At 61.2% G+C, this 20,710-nt stretch overlaps 1 protein-coding gene across 2 annotated transcripts in view; it reads left to right on the top strand.

The window, feature by feature from the left end:
* Positions 1-7,991: 7,991 nt before the first annotated feature.
* CCDC187 (coiled-coil domain containing 187) overlaps positions 7,992-20,710 on the top strand; it is a 45,888-nt gene continuing 33,169 nt past the window's right edge. Inside the window, exons 1-6 of one of the 2 annotated variants that reach the window (XM_081590652.1) lie at positions 8,637-9,093; positions 9,454-9,959; positions 10,758-10,850; positions 13,860-13,955; positions 18,671-18,805; positions 19,361-20,520. In XM_081590652.1, the coding sequence (XP_081446778.1) occupies positions 8,930-9,093; positions 9,454-9,959; positions 10,758-10,850; positions 13,860-13,955; positions 18,671-18,805; positions 19,361-20,520 (2,154 nt within the window). In that variant the 5' untranslated portion in view covers positions 8,637-8,929. Of the gene's footprint in view, positions 8,099-8,636; positions 9,094-9,453; positions 9,960-10,757; positions 10,851-13,859; positions 13,956-18,670; positions 18,806-19,360; positions 20,521-20,710 lie in introns of those variants that run through there. The other variant, XM_081590653.1, reaches the window with a different exon arrangement.

Here is a 20,710-nt window from a genome sequence, read left to right as displayed (position 1 = left end):
ATGCTTGGAGCCTGGCCGAGCGTCTGTGTCAGGACCCAGTAAGCGTGTCTCTTAGCCAGCTCGAGCCGTGTAGTGAAACATCACCAAGTCTAAGATCGAGGCCCAGGCAGATTTGGCTCGTGGTGAGGACCCTCTCGCTGTGTCCTCACGCGACCTTTCCTCTGGGCGTGGGGGTGAGGAGAGAGTGGGAGCCCTGGGGTCTCCTCTTGTAAGGACGCTGGCTCCTGTAGGACCAGCCTCTGCTTCCCCACGACCTCACTTAACCTTGATTCCTTCCTTATCCAGACACAGCACCCAGGGCCCCGGGGAGGACGCAGACCTTCAGGCCCAGGCAGGTGGAGCCCCTCCTCCGATGGCATGCCAGTGTGCGGAGCCCCGGGCTGGGCCATGGCTCTCCTACTGGCTGCATCCTCACCCCACGAGCCTTGCCCATCATGGACTCGGGCAACACCAGCCCACCAGCTGGGGCCCCTTTCCCGTTCCAGACCGGCCTCCAGGCCAGCGGCCTTCCGTGCCACCTGGAAAAGGGCCAGAGTGCACCCCTGAGGTGTGCCCTGCTTTCTCCAGAAGCCGAGAGGCTGGCAGCAGGAGGTAGATGTAACCGCTGATCCTGGGTTTGGAGGGACGCCCGGGAACGCCCCCCTTCCCTGGACCCCTGGGATGTTCATGGTGCAGCCGTCTTGCCGTCTTCCTGAGTCCTGGCTGTCGTACCCACTTCTGCCCGAGGCCCACCTCTAGGGTGTACATGTCGCGCTGTGTCTGATCGGCCAGCCCAGCAGCATCACGCCCCCGAGAGGACAGGTGGATGTGACGCGTGTGACTCAGGGCAGAGGAGTCAGACAGCCCTGGGCAGACCTGCAGCGGGCGCTGTGTGCCTCCCACGTAGACAACGCAGTCTGCCTCTTATGGTGACAGAGACTGCCCCACACCGCAGAGCCCTGTGTCCCTGGGGCTGCGTCACCCCGTCCCGGAGACTGTGGTCTATGTCCTGGGTCCACTGCATTTCAGCAGGGACTGGACTAGCGAGTGAAATGGAGGTATGGGGACCAGTCTGCATCCTTCAGACCCTCCAGGAGGGCACCGGGAGGCGATGCTGGTTTTGTTTCACTCTCTAGACCACAGAAGGGAGATTTTTCATACCCTTGACCTTCCCACCGCGATCACAACAATAGCTCCTAGCCCATTGTACATGGATCCAATGTGGGGGTGTCCAGCTCTACCTACACAGACTGGGGAGGGGGCCGATCACGGGGATCTGTGACCCCGCAAACCCGCTGTCAGCTGGGCCTCGGGCAGCACCCTGGTAACGGCCTGACGGGCGTCTGTGGGCATCAGTGTCGACCCGGCCCTGTGTCCCGACGTCCTGACAGTGGCTCTCATCTCCCTGCCCACTGCACTCACTGCAGGTGCCTCTGGGGAAGGCCGCTCATGGGTCAGAGCCAATGCAGATGGATGACTGGGAGGCCCAGGGTGGCTGCCCTGATTAAAAAAAAAAAAAAAAAAAGCCACAGTCGCTGGCAGGGGTTAAGGCCCTGAGCCAGGTTTCAGGCCTGGAATCCATGCACTGAAGAGGTGGCCTGGTGGCCAGGAGACCTGTCTCAGCATAGGAACTAGAGCATTTCCTTTCAATAAGGGAAAAAAATGATTTGTTTTCCATGGTGATCTGAGGTCTGCGTCTCAGAACCCCAGTGGAAGGCGCTCTGCACAGGCTGGTGTGGCCCTCAGGGCAGCGACTGGACTGGGCATCCCCAGGCGGTGCCAGACGCCCGGGGCAGAGTCCGGACAGCGGGTGCGCTGCAGTCCACCCCCCCAGGGAGTGTCGGGGTCTATTTTGCTTAACTTGGGATCAGGGGGGAATGCTCTAGAAACTCTGAAGGAGAGACTTTGGCTCCTCGAAGGCTCCAGACCCCACGTCCAGCCCCCGGGCCGGATGGCTTCTCCCTGTCTCTCCGACACTGATGGACAGAGCCCACCTGTGTGTACACACCTGAGCCCATCCATCGTCTGGTGCTGGGCTCCTGGGGGCCGAGGAGGCCCGGGCACGGCCGCGGGGCCCTCGCTCCACACCCACCAACCGCAGGGTCAGCCCTTTTGGACCCTGTGGCCCAGGGACACGGCCACCTCCAGGGAGGTCTTTCCTGGAGGGTCTGGCTCCAGTCCGAGCTGGTCTTCCCCAGTGCCCAGCTCTCCGGGGACAGGGGCCAGCAATTCCCCAGGGGCTGGGTGGCGGCTGCTCCCCTCTGCCACCTCCAGGGGTGGGAAGGGGGCACACACGCCCCTGAGTGTATAAGAGGCCAGGCTGCTCCAACTTTCTGTCCCCTGAATCCAAGTTTCCCGAACACCAAGAGGCTTTCTTGGCAAAAGACTGTTTTCTAGAGTTTTCTGGGTGGGGAGAAACATAACTGTGGGGGTGGGATGTGGCAGGAACAGCAAAGCCCTGTGGGACACCCCCACACACCCCCACTATGATGGGGAGAGGGTGCCACCTGCTGGCACGGCCCCATAGCCAGCTGAGCTGTCGGCAGGGAAGACTTGGACGTTCACCGGGCAGCCCCCAGGACCCTTGGGCACCATCCTGCCCCCACAGGCCCTCGATTGGAGCTGCACAAGGTGGGGATGGGGGGATGGACACACCTCCCCCTCCACTCACCAACCCCCCTAGTTGGAAAACCAGCATAAGGGCCACAGGAAAGCGCCAGATCCCAGCCCAGCCACCCAGACCCCAAGACCCATCCGCACGTGGATCCATTTGGTACAGTTGCCCAACACCCCCCACCACCTCCCGCCATTCCGGTGGAGCTGCCATGGTGACCCCAAGGCCGTGAGGGGCTTTGTGGGCTGTGAGTGTGGTTTGTTGGGACCTCCCCCCGCCACCCCCCTGCCCCCGCCCACCTGGTCTCCAGGCCTGGAGGGCTGCTCTGGAGGCATGAGCTGCCCAGGGACCCATGCCTGGTGTCCTGGGTCAGAAGGGATGGTGCACGTCCACCTCCAGGGCCCCTGCTCCCCGAGCCCCGCGTGGGGGGTGGGGGCTCTGGGGAGGAGGGAGACAGCCGGCTGGATGGGCCCGCAGCCGCGGAGGCGGGGCTCGGGCAGTTCCGGGGCCGTGGGGAGGGTGTCCTGCAGGCCTGCGTGCCTCTGCCCAGGCGGGGCTCTGGCCCAGGTGATCCCTGGAGCCTGGCACGGGTCCCCAGGCTCCGCGCCTGGAGGAGGAGTCTCAGTATCAGAGAGACGCCAGGGTTTCTCTGGCAACATCAGGGCGGCTTCCCTCCCAGCCTGGCACCCGGCCTCCTGTGGGCCTGGAGGCCTGGGTGCCCTGGTCCCTGCACTCCGCTTGCCGCCCGCCTCTGGGCTACGGCCGCTGCCCGGTGCCCTCCCAGCCTTCCAGCGGGTGAGTCCTTGGGGGCTCCGCCTGAGTCCCGCCCAGCCTCCCCAGGCCCTTCTCCCTGGGCTGGGCCGAGTGCAGACCAGCCTCCCCTCCTCCGCCCTGCCCCCCAGGAGGGGTCTTCGTGCCTGCAGCACCCCCTGAGGACTGGGGGCCTCCTGGGAGCCGAGCCAGGCTGGGCGCGTCACGTCCACAGCCTCCTGTCCGGGGTTGCTGGGTGCTCCTAGTCTGAGAGGGAGGTGGTGCCCAGGGCAGGTCTCTGGCTGTGTGACTGTGGGCAAGGTGACAGCGCCAGGTCACTGGGGGGACACACTGGGCCTGTGTGTGTAGGGTGTGTGCCGTGCAGGGTGTGTTGGGTGTCTGTTGGGTGTCTGTCTGTGTTTGTGTGGTGTGTCTGTGTGTGTATAATGTGTTGTCTGTGTGTGTTATGTTGCTTGTGTGTGTCTGTGTCTCTTGTGTGTCTGTGTTTGGTGTGTGTGTGTGGTGTGTCCATGTGTGATGTGTCTGTGTGTGAGGTGTGTGTGGTGTGTACTGTGTATCTGTGTGTGAGGTGTATGTATTATGTGTATGTGAGGTGTGTATATTGTGTGTCTGTGTATGTGCTGTGTATTGTATTTCTGTGTGAGGTGTGTGTGTGTGGTGTGTGTGCTGTGTGTCTGTATGTGAGGTGTGTGTATTGTGTGTCTGTGTGTGGGGTGTGGGGTGTGTGTTGTGTGTCCATGTGTGGTGTGCACTGTGTTTCTGTGTGTGAGGTGTGTGGTGTGTGTGGTATGTGCTGTGTGTCCGTGTGTGAAGTGTATATATTGTGTGTCTGTGTGTGTGCTGTGTATTGTGTTTCTGCGTGTGAGGTGTGTCTGTTGTGTGTCCATGTGTGGTGTGTGGTGTGTGTCTGTGTGTGCTGTGTGTCCGTGTGTGAAGTGTGCATATTGTGTGTCTGGGTGTGGGGTGTGTGTTGTGTGTCCATGTGTGGTGTGTGCTGTGTGTCCGTGTGTGAGGTGTATGTATTGTGTGTCCGTATGTGAGGTCTATATATTGTGTGTCTGTGTGTGTGCTGTGTATTGTGTTTCTGTGTGTGAGGTGTGTCTGTTGTGTGTCCATGTGTGTGGCGTGTGTCTGTGTGAGGTGTGTGTATTGTCTGTCTGTATGTCAGGTACGTGTGTTGTGTGTCTGTGTGTGCTGTGTGTGTGTGCTGTGTGTCCGTGTGTATGGCGGTTGTCTGAGGGGACACGTGTGTCTCTGAGCCTCAGGGCAGGCTATCTCTGGGTCACTTCCTGATGGCTCGGGGCCTGGCTCAGCCTCCTGCAGCCTCTGGGCCCCTCGGCCCTCGGCCTCTCCGCCCGCTCGGTGGAGACTCTCAGGGCCCCTGGTCCCCGGGGATGGGCCGGCAGGTGGCCGTCGGGTGCCATGGTCCCCGGGGATGGGCCGGCAGGCGGCCGTCGGGTGCCATGGCGACGTGCAGGCCCCTGTCCCCTGCTGCTGCTGCGCCTCCTCTGGGGTCTCTGCCCAGGGGCTCCGGGGGCTGTGGGCGTGGGGGACTGAGGGCCGCAGCCGGATCGGGCTCGCTCAGGCCGGCTGTCCTGGGGACGAGGTGGGGACAGGTAAACAGCGCGGCTGTTCAGAGCAGAGCCAGGCCAGCTTCCAGGAGACAGCCCCTTCCCACCCTCTGCCAGCTGGCGGGGCCGCTTCTCACGCTACAGTGGGCTGCGGGTGCGGTGGGGGGGCGTGCCGGTGACCCCCGGCCAGGGACAGCCTCTGGTGGCAGCAAGGGACAGAACTAGCTGCTCAGGTAGGTCCCCGCTTTCTGGCCTGGCTGCAGGGGTCAGGCACAGCAGGGGGCCTGGGCTGGGCCGAGTGTGGACAGAGGCATCAGGCTCTCGTTTCTCAGCGGATGCCCGGCCTGGGGGGGCACTGAGTACCAGGTGTTTTCTGACACTCATGAGAGCCCCACCAAATGAAGTTGCTGTTGTGCCCGCTTTCCTGATGAGCAAACTGAACGCCGTGCCCAAGGTCACCAGCGGGTACCTGGTGAGTCTGGAGTCAGGCCCCACGACCGCACCCACCAGGAGCCGGGCCGGGGGACCCGGGGCCGATGGGCTTGCTCTTTGCACCAGCCCCTCCCAGCGGAGAACCCCATCCCTCATGAGCCCACCCAGCTCTGATCAGACTCAGTGTGGCCCTGGGGACCCACGAGTGCTGTCTCTCCCAGCTCCGGGGGAGCAGCCGGTTGTAGAGACTCCTGTCCCGCTTCTGGTCCTGCCGGGGCCAGGACACGAGACTGCGGCTGAGCCTGTCTGAGCCACAAGCAGGGCTCCTCCCACGGGACCCTCAGTGGGACCGCTGAGATGGGACCCCCACACCTCCACATGGGGCCCAGCCGGGCTGGGGGCTCCCACAGCCATGAGCATCTGCATTCAGGCCACCCCCACCCCTTAGTCATCCCCGACCCGGGGGAGGGGAAGCAGACAGACAGGGGCCCCCACTCCCAGGAAGGGGAGGGAATCTTCCTCGGAGAGTGCATCAGGCCGGCAGGAGCCGGGGAGGGGTCAGGAGGGCAGGCTGCTGGCACCACACCCGCTGGAGGGGCTCAGCTGAGATGCTGCGGGGCATGCCTGCGCGGGGAGGGCGGCTGTCCGCCCCCCACCGCAACCTCTGCCTAGCGGCCTTCCTGGAGCCACGCAGAACATGACCCCGGGGGGAACCTGCCCCTGCCACTTGCGGCCATCCAGCTGCAGCCCAGCGCGGAGCCCGGTGGTCACCCCTGTGGGGACGAGTGATGTGGCGTGCAGGGGTGACAGGAGCGGGGTCCCTGGGCAGGGAGCGGCCTGTCTCCCCGGGTGAGCGGCTGCGTCTGGAAGGGGCTCCGCAGCTGGCTGGGCAGGAGGAGAGGGAACCTGCTCGGGGCTTGTCACAGCTCACAGGGCGACAGAGGCCATTGGGTTTGATTCCAAGTTCGCCCCGCATTCGTGTCCAGGATTGTGCTTTTATCGCCAGTAGCCCCAGTGGCTCGATTGGTAAAGAACCTGCCTGCAAGGCAGGAGATGCAGGAGTTTCGATCCCTGGGTTGAGAAGATTACCCTGGGAAAGGAAATGGCAACCCACTCCAGTGTTCCTGCCTGGAGAATCCCAGGGACAGAGGAGCCTGGCGGGCTACAGTCTGTGGGGTTGCACAGAGTTGGACACGACTGAGCACGCACACGCGTGTAGTATGCACACGGAGGGTTTGAAGTGACTGCCCCACCATGTTTATGACCCAGTTTCTTCCTGGAGAAGTCGGTCTCCGCTGACCGCTGGGGGCAGCTTAGTCCCTGCTGATGGGAACAAAGGGTCACCAGGCTCATCTGTTAGGAGAAACTTCTTGTGTTCGGGCTCCTGCCACTTCCCCTCACAATGACCCTTTCTCTCTGCCCTCCAGAGGGGGCTGGGAGTCTGGAGGACCCTGGGAGGATGCCCCCCGCCCCAAGGACCCCAATTGATGGGGAAGCCTGAGTGCCTGATGGCGGGAAGTCGTTCAGCGATGGGGTCAGGCCTCTGCTCGGGTGCGTGATCCTGCGGCCAGAGAGAAGTGGGGCCGGGAAGGGCTTTCATTCTCGCCAAGGTCGCAGGGGGATTTTCTGGGGGGAGGGGGCTCTTTGAGAATGAAGGAGAAGGAGGTGGAGCTATCTGGGGATCCTCTCAGCTGTCCAGGCTCTAGGGTCTGTGTGGGGGACACCATGGTCATTCCTGATGATGTCCCCCTGCCACCCGAACTTGAGGCCACATCCTAAGACTTGCCGCCCCTCCTGTATGCCAGGCACCATGCAATGGCACACTGCAGCCTGCAGCCCTCCTGGAAGGGCCTGCTGTCCTGTGCAGACCCGGGTCAGTGTCCCGGGGCCCCAGCCACTTGCAAACATCCTGAATCTATTTCAGCTTCACTAGGCGACGTCCCTCATGGAGCGGGCCAGCCTGGGCAGGGCGGGACTCCGGGCCAGGGGGACGGGGCAGAGCTGACCCCACGGGGCTGCCGGCTGGGGAACCTGACCGCAGAGGGACGCCATCTTTCTGGGCCGCTAGTGTGCTTGAGGGCCCCAGGGCCGGAGGCTGGATCTGGGGTCCAGAGGGCTCTGTACCTGCCCTGACCCGCTGCCAAAGGCAGGGGAGGTTGAGTCGGAGTGGAGTGGGGGCATCAGGCAAGGCCCATCCCGGGCCACTCCCGCTCCGACTGGCAGCGCAACCTGGGGCTTTGTCCCCAGTGACCAGAGCCCCGCCCTGCGTCCTGTCCAGATGGCAGCGTCTCCAGGTGTCCCTGGTTGCCCAGGGCAGGTCCCTTAGCCGGAACCTCTAGGACGGCTCTCCATTCTCCATGCCTGCCTGGAATTAAGGGGTCTTGGGTCTTTTGATGCAGACCTCCCCCCTTTCTTAGGGACCATTCTGGAAGGAGTGCCTTCAGGGCTATTGCTAACACTGATAAATATCGTAGCCCCTCAGCCACTCCCAGACAGACCGCTGGTGAGTGCTGGCCTCTCTGCAGGGCCCTGCTGTGGGGTGAACTCACCAGAGCTCACAATACCCAGGGGCGGGGGTGGGGTCGCTGGTCGCCCAAGGTTACCCTGCCGGCTAGGGCGGAGCTGGATTTGAACCAGCTCTCCTCCTGGGGAACCATGCCAAGCCCAGGGCCAGCGGACCGCAGAGCCCCCGTCCTCCCCACCGCGCCACCCTGCCGGGCTCGTCAAGCAGGTGACGGGAAGCCCTCTGGAGGTGGCCAGGTGGGGACGCTCAGGCCTCCGCAGCGACCATTTCTGTGGTCAAAGCAGTGCACCGAGCCCGTGCCAGACAGCGGGATACCAGGCCCGCTTCCCTAGACCAGTTCCCAGAAGCTGGAGCATCAGGGCCGGAACTCTCAGCCCCTCGTCCGGCTGCTGGCGACGTGCCCCGGGCTGGCTCCTCTCCTGTGCCTGGACCCTCAGGCTGACCCCAACCCGGAGCTGACCCTTGAGCCCGACACCAGCGTGCGGCTGAGCCCACACCTGCCCCCGCCCACCCCCGGTCCCAGCCCCTGACGTCATCCCCTCACTGGCCCAAGCCGAGCCTGACCGCAGCCCAGGCCAGCTCACCACATCTGGCATCCGCCGGCCCCAGCACCCTAGGAGGACTGGGGTGGGCGTGCTGCCTGGGGCCCCAGCAGGAGATGCAGGCCCGCTCTCTGTTGCTGCGTGACACGGGGTTATTATGCTGTCATGGGGTCGCCTGGAATTCTCACCTTCCACTGAGGATCAGTGCATTGGGAAGCCCCCCCCCCCCCGGCTTTTGCCAGTCCAGGGCCTGGCAGCCCACTGTGCCCATCCTGTTTCTGTGACTGTCCTGAGAGTTTCCAGCATGGGCCAGGGAACCGGGACAGGCCAGCACCCGGAGCCAGGCAGCGGCCAGCTCACCTTGAGTTGGGGAGGATGCCACTGGGCTGAGCGTGGGGCTGTGGACCCGGGGCTGCCCCGTGAAAGCACCTTCTGGCCCCAGGGCAGGCTGTGACAGAGGCTCACAGGCTCCGCCTTCACTCCTAGCCCTCCTGCCATGTCTGCCTCGGTCATGGCGATGCTGCCCACCTCCCGGGGGGACATGATCCAGCCCCACCCCAAACAGAGCCAGAGGCAGTGTCCCATCTCCCTCGGAGCCCCAGGGAGACCGGCGCTCCGGAGGGCCAGCGCCGAGTCCAGGCCGTGTTTGTGCCGACTTAGGTGCGCATGTCAGCTGGCGGATGTTGAGGTGCCGTCAGGGAGGTGGCCACGCCTTCCCTGGAGGGCAGCCGAGGTGGTGTGTGGAGCGAGCTCATGGGCCAGGCTGCTTCTGTGTGGCTTCTCCCTGAGTCTGTAAATTGGGCCGATGGTGGTGCCCACCTGAAAGGGGTGTGGTTGGGATCCACGAGAGAGCATCGCTGTACTGCCACCCACGGAGGGGGCTGCGTTTTATTGGCCCCTGCATCCCAGGGGCCAGGAGGGTGCTGGAGACAGTGCGGAGCTGGGGTGCACGTGAGACATTTCGCTCAGCACCACTGTGTCTCTGCACCTGACAGGTTGTGTCTGCCTCTCTCCCCCAAGGGAAGACAGGCTCTGCCCACTGGCGGCCGAAGAGGATGCCATGGCGGCCGTGAGGTGGCCCGAGCCCCCCCGGCAGGCAGGTGCCCTGCGGGGATCTCCCCCCACTGCCTGGTCTGACTACAGTGAGGAGCCTGGCTGCCGGAGGAAGGCCTGCAGCATCCCCATGTGGCTGACTGATGAGGAGGCCAAGGATGGGGACAGCTCTGTGTCATCGGGCCGCCTCTCTGGCTCCTCGGGGGGCCACGAGTCTTGCACCCCTCCCCACGGGACTTGGACCGAGAGAGCCCCCCAGGTGCTGAGGCCCCCGCGGCAGCCGAGAGAGAGCAACCCTCGGCTGGAGCAGCTGAGGGACAAGATCCGGGCCCAGGCCCAGCGGCAGGCGAGCTGTGCCTCGCTGGGCGTCTCGCCACCCTCAAGCGCCTCACACCTCTACAAAGCCCCCACGCCAGCACCCCGGAGGAAGGCCCGAAAGCTGCCGAACCCCCCTCCAGCCCCGGCCTACCCAGGTCAGTGGGGCAGCTTTCCCCGGAGAGGGACAGACGGGGAGAGAGGAGAGAGCGATGAGATTGGGCGGCTGCAGACCGGGCCCTGCGGGACACTGGGCGGCCCCGCCTGGGCTGGTGGCCCCCTGGGAGGCTGCGGCAGTGTGCCCCACCGTCCTAGAGGGTCTTGGAGCCTGGGAAGCTGAGTGGAGATAGAGCCCTCCCGGGGCTGCATTCGAGCTGGGTTTAAGCACGAGGAAGCTTTGACTCATCCAGGAGATGGAGACCGGTTGGTGGAAACAAGAGGGAGGGTGGATGCAAGGGCAGGTACACGGAGGCTGGAGGGTGTGCGAGGGGCATGGATGGGAGGAAGGCCTGCAGAAGGCCTCCGAGGGGAGACTGCGCCCTCAAACCAGGGGCTTTTGAGCGGCAGCCAAATGGGGACCTTTCTTTAGACATTTCTTCACGGACTCACAGTCCTCACGAAGCCCCTTCTTAGCTGCATCAGGCTCAGGCATCCTGTTTGTGCTGTGCCTAGTCGCTCAGTTGTGTCCGGCTCTTTGTGACCGCATAGACTGCAGCCCTTCAGGCTCCTCTGTCCATAGGAATTCTCCAGGCAAGAATACTGGAGTGGGTTGCCATGCCCTCCACCAGGGGATCTTCCCAACCCAGGGATTGAACCTTGGTCTCCCACATTGCAGGCAGATTTTTCACCAGCTGAGCCACCAGGGAAGCCAAGGCCTTGGACATGGACTACACATTTCATGGGGTTGCAAAGAGTCAGACACAAATGAGCGACTTTCACTTTTACTTTCACTTCAGGCATCCTGAGTGGGACTGAAAGTGGAGTCGAAGAGAAGGCAACCCCCGGCCGGGGGCGCGAGGCCTCCAGGGTCTCCCAGCGCCAGGTCTCAGGTGAGTGGCCCTGTGGGCAGCCATCCCAACACCCCCCACCCCCTGGTTTTGGAGCCAGCACTCTCCAGGCAGCTTCTCTCTCACTCTGTGGGACTGGCTCTGTTACCGCCCCACTCACCGAGGAGGATACTGAGGGTCAGAGAGGACCCCAGCTGTGAAGGGGCCAAGCAAGGATTTGCTCTCAGCCCACCATTCTCTGGAGCCTGCTTTCCAGTCACCAGACGGGCTTTGCAGGGTGGGCTGGGGCTCAAAGAACAGGGGCCCTGGGCAGGGATATCTGCTGGCTGAGCTGTGCTGCACAGCATGGTCACGGGCCGGCCACAGTCTGGGCTTGAGGCCGTTCAGCTCCCATTAGCTCCTAGGCTTGCTGGTCCGTTCTGTAGGCAGGAGGCAATGCCGACCTGCCCCACAGATGACCTTGCCCAGCCTGGGAGAAGCTGAAGTGTCGACAGTGGGCTGGCAGACTTCCAGATGGTGGGGTAAGGCTCCAGGGGCCCAGAGACCCAGTAGACTCTGGCTCACTCAGCAGGTAGGAGGGGTGAGTCTGGAGGGGGGGGCAGACTGGAGCTGCTTCCAGGGCTAAGGAAGCTTGGCATCGCCGCCCTAGGACAGTTGGAAGGTTCTGGGCAGGGAGATCTTGGCAGGTCTGGGCATTGACTGCTTGCTCAGTTTGTGGGGTGGGCACCGGGTGGAAGGCTGTCTCTATAGTCCAGAAGGATTCTGGAGACCCCAGAAAGGGGCAGGGAGAGGCCTCAGGAGCCGAGGTCAGGCTGCCCTGCAGGCCCGAAGCTTTGGGGGTCTCTGGCCAGGGTTTTCAAGAGTCAGGCTCTCGGGGGTCCGTCACCTATCCTAGCGGCGCTGTGATGAGTAGGGTGGGATGAGGGTTGGTCGACACTTGAATCTACATCCTCTGGCTGGCAGCCACCGACTTGCTTCCGGTCTGTCCAGCCAGAGGTGCGAGCCAAGAGCGGCCCCAGGTAGAGTGAGAGGCGCCGGCCGTGTGAAGCCAAGAGGCAGAGCCTCTCTCTGAGCCCAGCTCTGGCCTGATTGTGGACCCTGGCAGCTCCCTGGAAGTGGCGGTGGCTCTCGAGAACTCCCTGGTCTCTCCCCTTGGGGACAGAGGCCTTGGCTCGTCCAGCAGGCCATTGTACCCGTCCCCCACTTGGAGGCCGCTGGGGCCCATTGGCTAAAATCACAAGCCGGCCATTGGTCTCTCAGGGACCTTGGTGCCCAGTGTCCTTGGTCACCAGCTCCTTCTAGTCTCAGAGTCCTCTGGAAGCAGGGTATGGGTCAGGGCCTGGGTCTTTTTTAATTGTGGCAAAATACACATAAAGTTTAGAGATGCAGGTTGGATCACTGGATTGGGAAGATCCCTCTGAAAGTAGGAAATGGTAACCCACTCCAGTATCTTTGCCTGGGAAATCCCATGGACAGAGGAGCCTGGCGGGCTACAGTGCATGGAGTCTTAGAGTCGGACACAACTGCACACTCGCGCGCACACACACACACACACAGAGTTGACCATTTTTACTATGTTTATGTACAAAGTTACTTTGTTTCCAGGGGTTTGATCCCTCTAGGGACTTCATATGAGTGAAATCCTACTGGGTTTGCCCTTTTGTGTGAACCTGGGGCTTGAGGCTGCTCCTGCCGGGGGGTGGGGTGCCAAGGCCAGAAGGACAGGCTGAGGCCGGGACCCCGCTGTTCTGTAGAGGCCTGGGAGTCCCTGGGGCCTGACTCTTCTCTTTGTATGCTCCCCGGGCCTCCTGGGGACGCGCTGGGCTGGCCCAGCTCTCAAGGGTCGCCAGCTGGGTGGCTGGTGTTTCCCAGATGTAGCCCCCACCCAGCAGGGGACAGAGACGAATGAGGCCAAACAGAGCGAGGCCAGGCCGAACACTGGCCTTTGGGCAGTCAGCCCCTGTGCCTGCTGCGGGACTTGGTTCTCCTGTCCCTGCTCATCAAGTTGGGGCAGCCCCGCTGTGCCAAGGCCTCTCCGGGTCTGGTGCACACTGCTTTCCCTGAACATTCAGGAAACTAAGACCGTGGCTTCCAATTCCATCATTTCATGGCAAATAGAAGGGGGAAAAGTGGAAGCAAGACAGATTTTATTTTCTTGGGCTCTAAAATGACTGCAGATGGTGACTGCAGTCATGAAATTAAAAGACACTTGCTCCTTGGAAAGTTTGTCTATGACAAACCTAGACAGCGTATTAAAAAGCAGAGACGTCACTTTGCCAACAAAGGTCCATATAGTTAAAGCTATGGTTTTTCCAGTAGTCATGTACGGATGTGAGAGTTGGCCCTTAAAGAAGGCTGAGTGCCGAAAAATTGATGCTTTCGAATTGTGATGCTGGAAAAGACTCTTCAGAGTCTCTTGGGCTGCGAGAAGATCAAACCAATCAATCCTAAAGGAAATCAACCTTGAATATTCACTGGAAGGACTGATGCTGAAGCTGAAGCTCCAATATTTTGGCCACCTGATGCGAAGAGTTGACTCATTGGAAAAGACCCTGATACTGAGGGCAGGAGGAGAAGGAAGCGACAGAGGTTGAGATGGTTAGATAGCATCACTGACTCAAAGGGCATGAATTTGAGCAAACTCTGGGGGATAGTGGAGGACAGAGGAGCCTGCCATGCTGCAGTTCATGGGGTCGCAAAGAGTTGGACGTGACTGAGCAAATGAACAACAACAACCTCTTCCTGATGAGCTGATGTCCCATCTGGCTAGCTGCCTGCCATGGCTTTGCTTGTGGGCCTATCCAGTCATTTATTCATTCAACAAACACGAGTGCTGTGGGCCGGCTCGAGCTGGGTGCTGTGCTCAGGGGCTCTGGGGATTTGTGCACAGCCAAGGCTGTGAGGGAGGGCGAGGCGAGCCCAGCCCTGCAGGGGACTTCCCCGGGGTGGGGGCGGCAGGCGGGGACAGTCAGGGGCTGGAGAGCAGGCTGACCAGTGTGTTGTGTTGCTACTCAACCTTCTCTCCCTTGCTTCCCTCTTCTCTCGCTGAAGTTGCACAGGAAAAATCCAAAAGGATGAAAAGTATTTCTTGCAAAACAGAGAAGGCCCCCAAGCCGCCTGCCCCTAGGAGAGCTGCCAAAGACACAGGTAGGGTTGGCCCAGGTGGGGTTCGGCAGGGCGTGGGGACAGGACGTTACGGTCCAGGCATAGGAGGCGGGCGCGTGGCTTGTTTCTGGACCCCGGACGGCGGGTGCTGCACTGGCTGCGACTTGGAAAGGCGGGCGTGAAGCTGGGGGCACGCGAGTTGCTGGTTGATGGACGTGCTTGCTTTCTCGTGACTCGGCAATAGCCCGACAAGCCATGGCCGTTTTCCTGCTGTTAGCAGCGGGAAGTATGACTGAGGGATGAGCCTCCCTGTCACCTGCTTTGGCATGTAGACACGAGGCAGCGAGCCCAGGAGGCCGGCTTCCCTTGTGGTGCCTGGTGGGGGGAAAGGCTGGGCAGTGCCCACTTCCCACGCCCCTCAGGGAGGACACGTTAGCTGCCTGAGAGTTCTGTGCAGGGGTCTTGGTGGTGCTGGGCCGCTGGGTGGCAGAGAAATTCCTAACTCAGGAGTCTCTCCCCGGAGGATGGGTCACGAGGTTGTGTCCGGCGAAGACCCAGCTGCCCATCCTGGCCGGTTCATGGAGCTTGTGGGGTGAATGAGCTGGATGTGGGCTGTGGGGAGCGGAGCGGGCAGCCTTCCTCTGGGCCTTCCTTCAGAACATCCTGGGTGGGATGGGGTGTCATGCTCAGGGCTGGGCTCCCTCTGCCCGTGTGTGCCAACCACGCGGGCAACAGTGGCTCACGTAACTCCTCACAGCTCTCCGCGGAGGCAGACGGGCTCGCTCCCATTTTGTAGATGAGGAAATTGAGGCTCAGAGAGGTTCACCAGCCTGCCCAGGTTCACAGGCCAGCCAGGATTGGCTCCAGCCCTGTGGTCCCCGCCTGAGAGAGCCCAGCTGTGCACACTTTGACCCACTCCTGGAGACTTTCTCCAGGCCCACCTTCAGGGCCTGGGCCCTAGGACCACTGTACCACAGACTTTGGGGGCACCAGTGAGAGCCCCCCCAGGTGGGGAGGAGCCCTGGGGGGCTGAGGTCAGCTCTGTGGGGACCCCTGGTCTTGCTGGGAGTAAGCAACATTGATGTTTGACCTGTTTTTCAGCATCTCTGTGCCTCAGCTTCCCCCGGGCACGATATCGCAGTCCTAGACGCGAGTGCCAGTGTGAGGTCTGCCCACGTCTTCAGATACCTGCCTCCTCTGCCCGTGGGCAAACCCACAGTTCCAGCGGGCTGAGTGACTGTCCTCCTCCTCTGTGCCTCAACGGGGGTGGGCCCTGAGCAATGCGGGGGCCTGGTGGGAAAGCCTCCACTGGAGAGAGTGAGGGATGCCAGGAGACACAGAGAAGATTCCAGAAGGCCACTGAAAAAGCACAAAATATAACAATTTTCTGCATCATGTTTCCCCCTGCTCCTGGACCTTCGGGTTTGTTCTATTTTAATGGCTCCTTTGAAAAATGACCTGCCTTCTGCCTGACACTGGGTCAAAAGGGCGTGCCACGGGTTGCATTCATCACTGTAACCGCCGTGTCGCCCTGACGGAGCTGACCATTAGTTTCTGTCAGTGACGAAGTCACAGCTGGGCTAAGAAGAGATGAGTTTGGGTTCAGAGGTCAGAGCCACAGGACTTGGGAATTGGATGAATTAGAAATTTGCTGTAGTTAACAAAAAATTAAATCACAATAGTTATAAAATATTCATCCATCCGGGCTGAGGGAAAATGAAGCCCGATATTTAATTTCAGATTATAGCACCTCACTTTGCATTTTTTATCATAGATTAGGTTGGCCCTGGAACTTTGACAGGGCACTTGGGGACTTCATCCATTTCCACAGATTAAAAATCCTCTCGTAAAAAAATTAATTGCCATTAAACTGCTCTGCGGAAGGAAAAACGTGCCCACCAGGGCCCATTTATTGACCTGGACCCCTCTGGCCGGCTAACGGGGAAGCCGGTGATGTCAGGGCCTGTGGATGGGGGTGCCCAGCGGGGCCCGCGGCCCCTCTTCACCCAGCGTGGTCCCTGCTCAGTGCCCCACCCAGCAAGTGTGGCCATTTTTGTGCAGTGCAGCAGCTTTGGGATCCAGGATGCAGGACCCTCGCTGGGGAGCCCGCCCCCCAGGTCCCACTCGTAGGTCAAACGTGGCAGGCAGTTGGGCAATCCCGGGCTCAGCCCTGGTCAGCAGAAGCCTGACCTTTCTGGGAAACTCCTGAAGTGGGGGTGACTGCTTTGCTTTTTCATCCTTGTGGAGAGATGCGTACATATGGGGAAATTGAGGCACGGGGAATGGTCACTTGCTCAAGGCCTGTGGCTGGAGAACGGAGGAGCGGGGATTTAAATCCATGTCTTAAATCCATGTGGCTCAGCTGGTAAAGAATCTGCCTGCAATGCAGGAGACCTGAGTTCGATCCCTGGGTCGGGAAGATCCCCTGGAGAAGAGATAGGCTACCCACTCCAGTATTCTGGCCTAGAGAATTCCATGGACTGTATGTCCATGGGGTCACAAAGAGTCGGACACGACTGAGTGACTTTCACTTTTTCACTGGTTGGACAGGGGCTTCCCAGTAGCGATGATGTTGGTAGAGAACCCATCTGCCAATGCAGAAGACGCTGGTTCGATCCCTGGGTCGGGAAGATCCCTTGAAGAAGGGAATGGCAACCCACTCCAGGATTCTTGCCTAGGAAACCCCATGGACAGAGGAGCCTGGCAGGCTACAGTCCACGGGGTCGCTGAGAATCAGACACGACTGAGTGACTAACACTTTCACTCTCCTGGGTCTGCGGACACCGCGCTCTCCTCCGCTACTCCAGGAGCCTGGGACGGAGGGCGTGGTCGCAGAGAGGGGCGTGTCCTGGAGGGCTCTTCCAGGGGCGTGGCTTTTGCGGAGGGCGTGGGCACGGCCTCTCGCCTTCCTGGAGCTTGGACTCTAGAAGGCGTGGCCTCTGGGGGCGTGCCTCTGCGTCGCCCTTTCCTTTCATGGAGCTGCATCCTGAGGCCCGTGCCCCACGTCTCGGTCTGGGCTGGGGAGGGCTGGGGAAGGAGTCTAGGGGGCGCCGAGTCTAGGTGGGTGATCTCTGCTGTAAGGCGCCCTCGTTGAGCAGAAACGCTCCCAGGACAAATCTTGGCCTGGGTAGCTTTGTTTTCCTGGGGCGCTGCCTGGGCTGTGGCTCCCTGCCATGTATGTGTGCTTGCGAGTCCTCAGGGTCGGCCACTGCTTCCTGCCTCTGCCTCTGCCTCTGCCAGGGCCCTTGTGGTTGGGTTTGTAATGGTGGTGGGGCTGCTAATGGCATTTGGTGAGGGTGATTTGGGATTATGAAGTGAGACCTTGATAAATGATGTTTATGACGCGATAGCATTTATTAAAGAAAGTGTTTATGTTTGGGATGTGGCGGCTGTTTGTTTCCACACACTGTCCGGACCCCTTGTCTTGCCACCCTGGGTGGCTTTGCTGCCGCCAAAATCTTAGCTTTCTTTGCCCAACAAAGCCAAATAAAAACATAGGGAGCCAGTTTGTTTGGAGGAAATGGAAGGGTGGCTTTAATCCTCAGCGAGAGGAGGCGGAGAACACAGTAGGTCCATGCCTTGAGAATTGTGCCCCACTTCCATGAGGAATCTGGGGACCGTACAGAGGAGGGCTCGCAGTCAGGGGTTGGTGCTAAAGAACAGAGACGTGTGGTTCCTGCGGTCTTCTTCTTGTTCCTCTTGCACTGTTTCAAAAACAGTCATAGGCTGGCGTCAGGCAGTCCAGTAGCTGGGTCCATTGTCTTTCATCTATCGTACTGTGACCTCCTTCCTGTAATGCAAAAAGAGGCCTCCAAGAGGTGGTCTGCAGAAGAGTGCTGTAAAGGTGAGCACCGAGTACAGGAGGTTGTCAGCATAGAGTTAAAGGACAGTAGGGCTTCCCCGGTGGCTCAGACAGGGAAGAATTTGCCTGCCGCGCAAGGGACCTGAGTTCGATCCCTGGATCAGGAAGATCCCCTGGAGAAGGGAATGGCAACTCCCTCCAGTAGTCTTGCCTGGGGAATCCCATGGACAGAGGAGCCTGGTGGGCTGTAGTCCATGGGGTCACAGAGTCGGACACGACTGAGTGGCTGACACTAAAGGATAGTGGGTTCAGAATGAGCTCCTGCAGAGTTAGAGGGCAGAAAAGCGAACTTAGTTACAGACTACAGACTAGGAACGGTCAGGAACGAGGAGTGACCATGCCTGCTCACTGGTATCTTCATCTTCTTTGTTCTCAGGAAAGAAAAGAGAAATTCAGCCTTCTGTTTCCCCTTTTCCTTGATTCCTACCCTTATCCCCGCTCTCACCAGTTTAAAAACAAATTAGTTTCCTCTGGTTCAGGGCAAGTGATTAGCGACAGTGTCACCCCCCCCCCAGCCCCCCACCCCGTGAGCTCTGTGTGAGGTAGTGATTGTCTGCGCTACTGACGAGCCTTTACTGCGTGTGTGCGGTGCTCCAGGGCCTGCGCTGCATGTTTTACAGAGAAATCCATGGGGAGTACGTTTTATCACCCTTGAGGGTCAGAGAAATCAGGTCACACTTGCAGGTCATCCTGAGACTCAACTTTGCCAGGATGCTGGCTAGTGGCTGGGGTATGGCCCAGTGCCAGATTGGCCTGGACCCAAGGGTTTTCACCCTGTCCCCTCTGGGAGCATGTGACCTGGTCTCCTGGCTCTGTGAGGAGCTGCCAGCCTTCCCCTCTGGGCCAGCACTCGGAGGGCCCCGGGCACCTGGCTGTATATGTGTTTCTCTTTAAGATTCTGAGTTGGTTGGTGTTCGTGCCTGGAGGAAAGGACAAGCTCTGGTGAGGGTGCTGCTGGGGCCCCCGCCTGCCCCCCTCAGGCTCCAGAGCAAGGCCCCCTCGAGAGACCAGGCCCCCGGCGCAGAATTAGGTACCTTGTGCCTCCGCCTCGACTCTGCTCTGCTCTGTGTGGCATCTTGGCGGGGGGTGGGCGCCAGGGGAGAGACACCCAGGCAGCAATGGCATCGGGGTGCGGGCGCAGCACCTATTCCCCCAGAGACCTGTCAAACACCCACCAAACCCACCAGCAGACAGGGGCTTCAGGGAGTCCCTGCGTTTAAAAGAAAACAACATGAAAAGGTTTTCTGTCCCTGAGAAGCAAATTTCTGCTCCTGGAAGGCAGGGCACGACCACCAGGCTGTCCTGACTTAGAGAATGCAGGCCTGCAGCCACAGTGGCTCCCAGGAGACGTCTGTCACCCGACCCCCCCCACACACACACACTCAGTTTTCAACATGTTCAGAGAGGGTGGCTCTGTGCCAGACGCCTGGGCACAGTCATGAATCACCCAGACGTGGCATCTGCCTCCAGAGGGCTTCTGCGAGTGGATGACGAGTGCAGAGCCAAGAGGGGGGTCTCTGGGGGGGCTCTGCTCCTCCTGGTGGCCCGCTGCTCCTGGCGACTCCGTGACTGCCTGTCTTTGCAGATCACAGCAAGAAGGTTGGAGCTGCTGAGAGCTCCCCTGTCCACCCCCGGACGCCAAGTCTAGCCTCTGTCCTCAGTGACCCGCAGAAGTCAGCCAACGTGCCCACCCTGGCTTCCCACGATCCACCCGTGAACGTCCAGGCTGCTATGGCCGTCCTTCGAGACCTCCGCCAGCAGATCCAGGCCAGGCTGGAGCTGGCCCGGGCCCGCCACCAGAGGCGAGGACTGGGGCTGCACGACCTGGCAGGGAGGAGGCGGCCAGGCCCCTGGAAACCCCCAGACGTCCGGGGCTCCTTCTGGAAGAGCCCTGGGGCCATGATGGACGGGCTGCCCACCTCCGAGAGGGCTGGGAGCCTCCCTACCGCACAGCGCTGGAGCCCTGTGGCCAGGTGGGAGTCCTATCCACACAGGACCTGGGCAGCCCCAGGACAGGACACCTCTTTCCAGAGATGCGTGAGCCCCACCGAAGGGCTGAACTCCTTCCCCCAGCGGCCCTGGAGTGCCTCGGCCAGACAGGTCTCCTGCCCATCGAAGACCTGGGTGTTCCCAGGACGAGGCCCCTCCTTCAAGAGGTCCAGGAGCCCCCCCGAAAGGTGGGTCCCCTTCCTGCAGCGGTCCTGGAGCACCTCGGCCGGGCAGGCCTGGGGTCCACAGAGGGCCTGGACCACGTGTGAAGACCTGGCGGCCCCCGCCCTGAGGCCATGGAGCCCTCTGGAAAGGCCGAGCCAACCCACCTGGCGGCCCTGGAGCACCTCCTTCACGCAGGGGCCCAGCCCCCTGTATCAGGGCAGGGGTCCCCCGCTGACCCCCTCGGGGGCGAAGCTCGCCTGGCCGAGGCCCAGCCAGGGTGCCCTTCAGAACGCGCCTGAGAAGGAGAATGAGGTGCGGCCACCTCGGCCCTGCCCCAAGCCCCGGGGAGCCCTGGGCCCCCTCCACGGCTCCGAGTCCCTGCGCGAATTCATGCGCCAGAAGACTGCAGCCTGGCGGCGGCAGGCCCTGGAAGAGAAGGCCTCGGCCATGCGCTCGCTGGAGCTCAGGAACCAGAGGCTGCAGGGCGCCTACAGGAAGCAGAGGGAGGCCGTGCTGGGCAGAGCCATCCCCGTGGTCTCCCAGACGACCCCCGGCATCGTGACCTTCGTCCCACACGTGGCACAATCCAAGGTATGCGGCAGCTCGGACACCTAGCTGCCCGGGGTCCCCTGCCTCCCTGGCCTCCATGGGGCTTTGTGGGGACCCCATTGCCTCCGTCTCTACCCACCCTCCCTCCCGGAAGGGACCAGCCTGTGATTCCCATGGAGGAATGAGACTGAGACAGGGTCTGGGGTTTCGTGGCTGGGCTGGGGCTGACAGC

The sequence above is a fragment of the Giraffa tippelskirchi genome, chromosome 4 (genome assembly GCF_054371585.1).
Source record: "Giraffa tippelskirchi isolate mGirTip1 chromosome 4, T2T-mGirTip1v1.2.pri, whole genome shotgun sequence".
NCBI lineage: Eukaryota > Metazoa > Chordata > Mammalia > Artiodactyla > Giraffidae > Giraffa > Giraffa tippelskirchi.
Note: the sequence above shows the minus strand (reverse complement) of the source record. Positions and strands in the feature narration are given on the sequence as shown.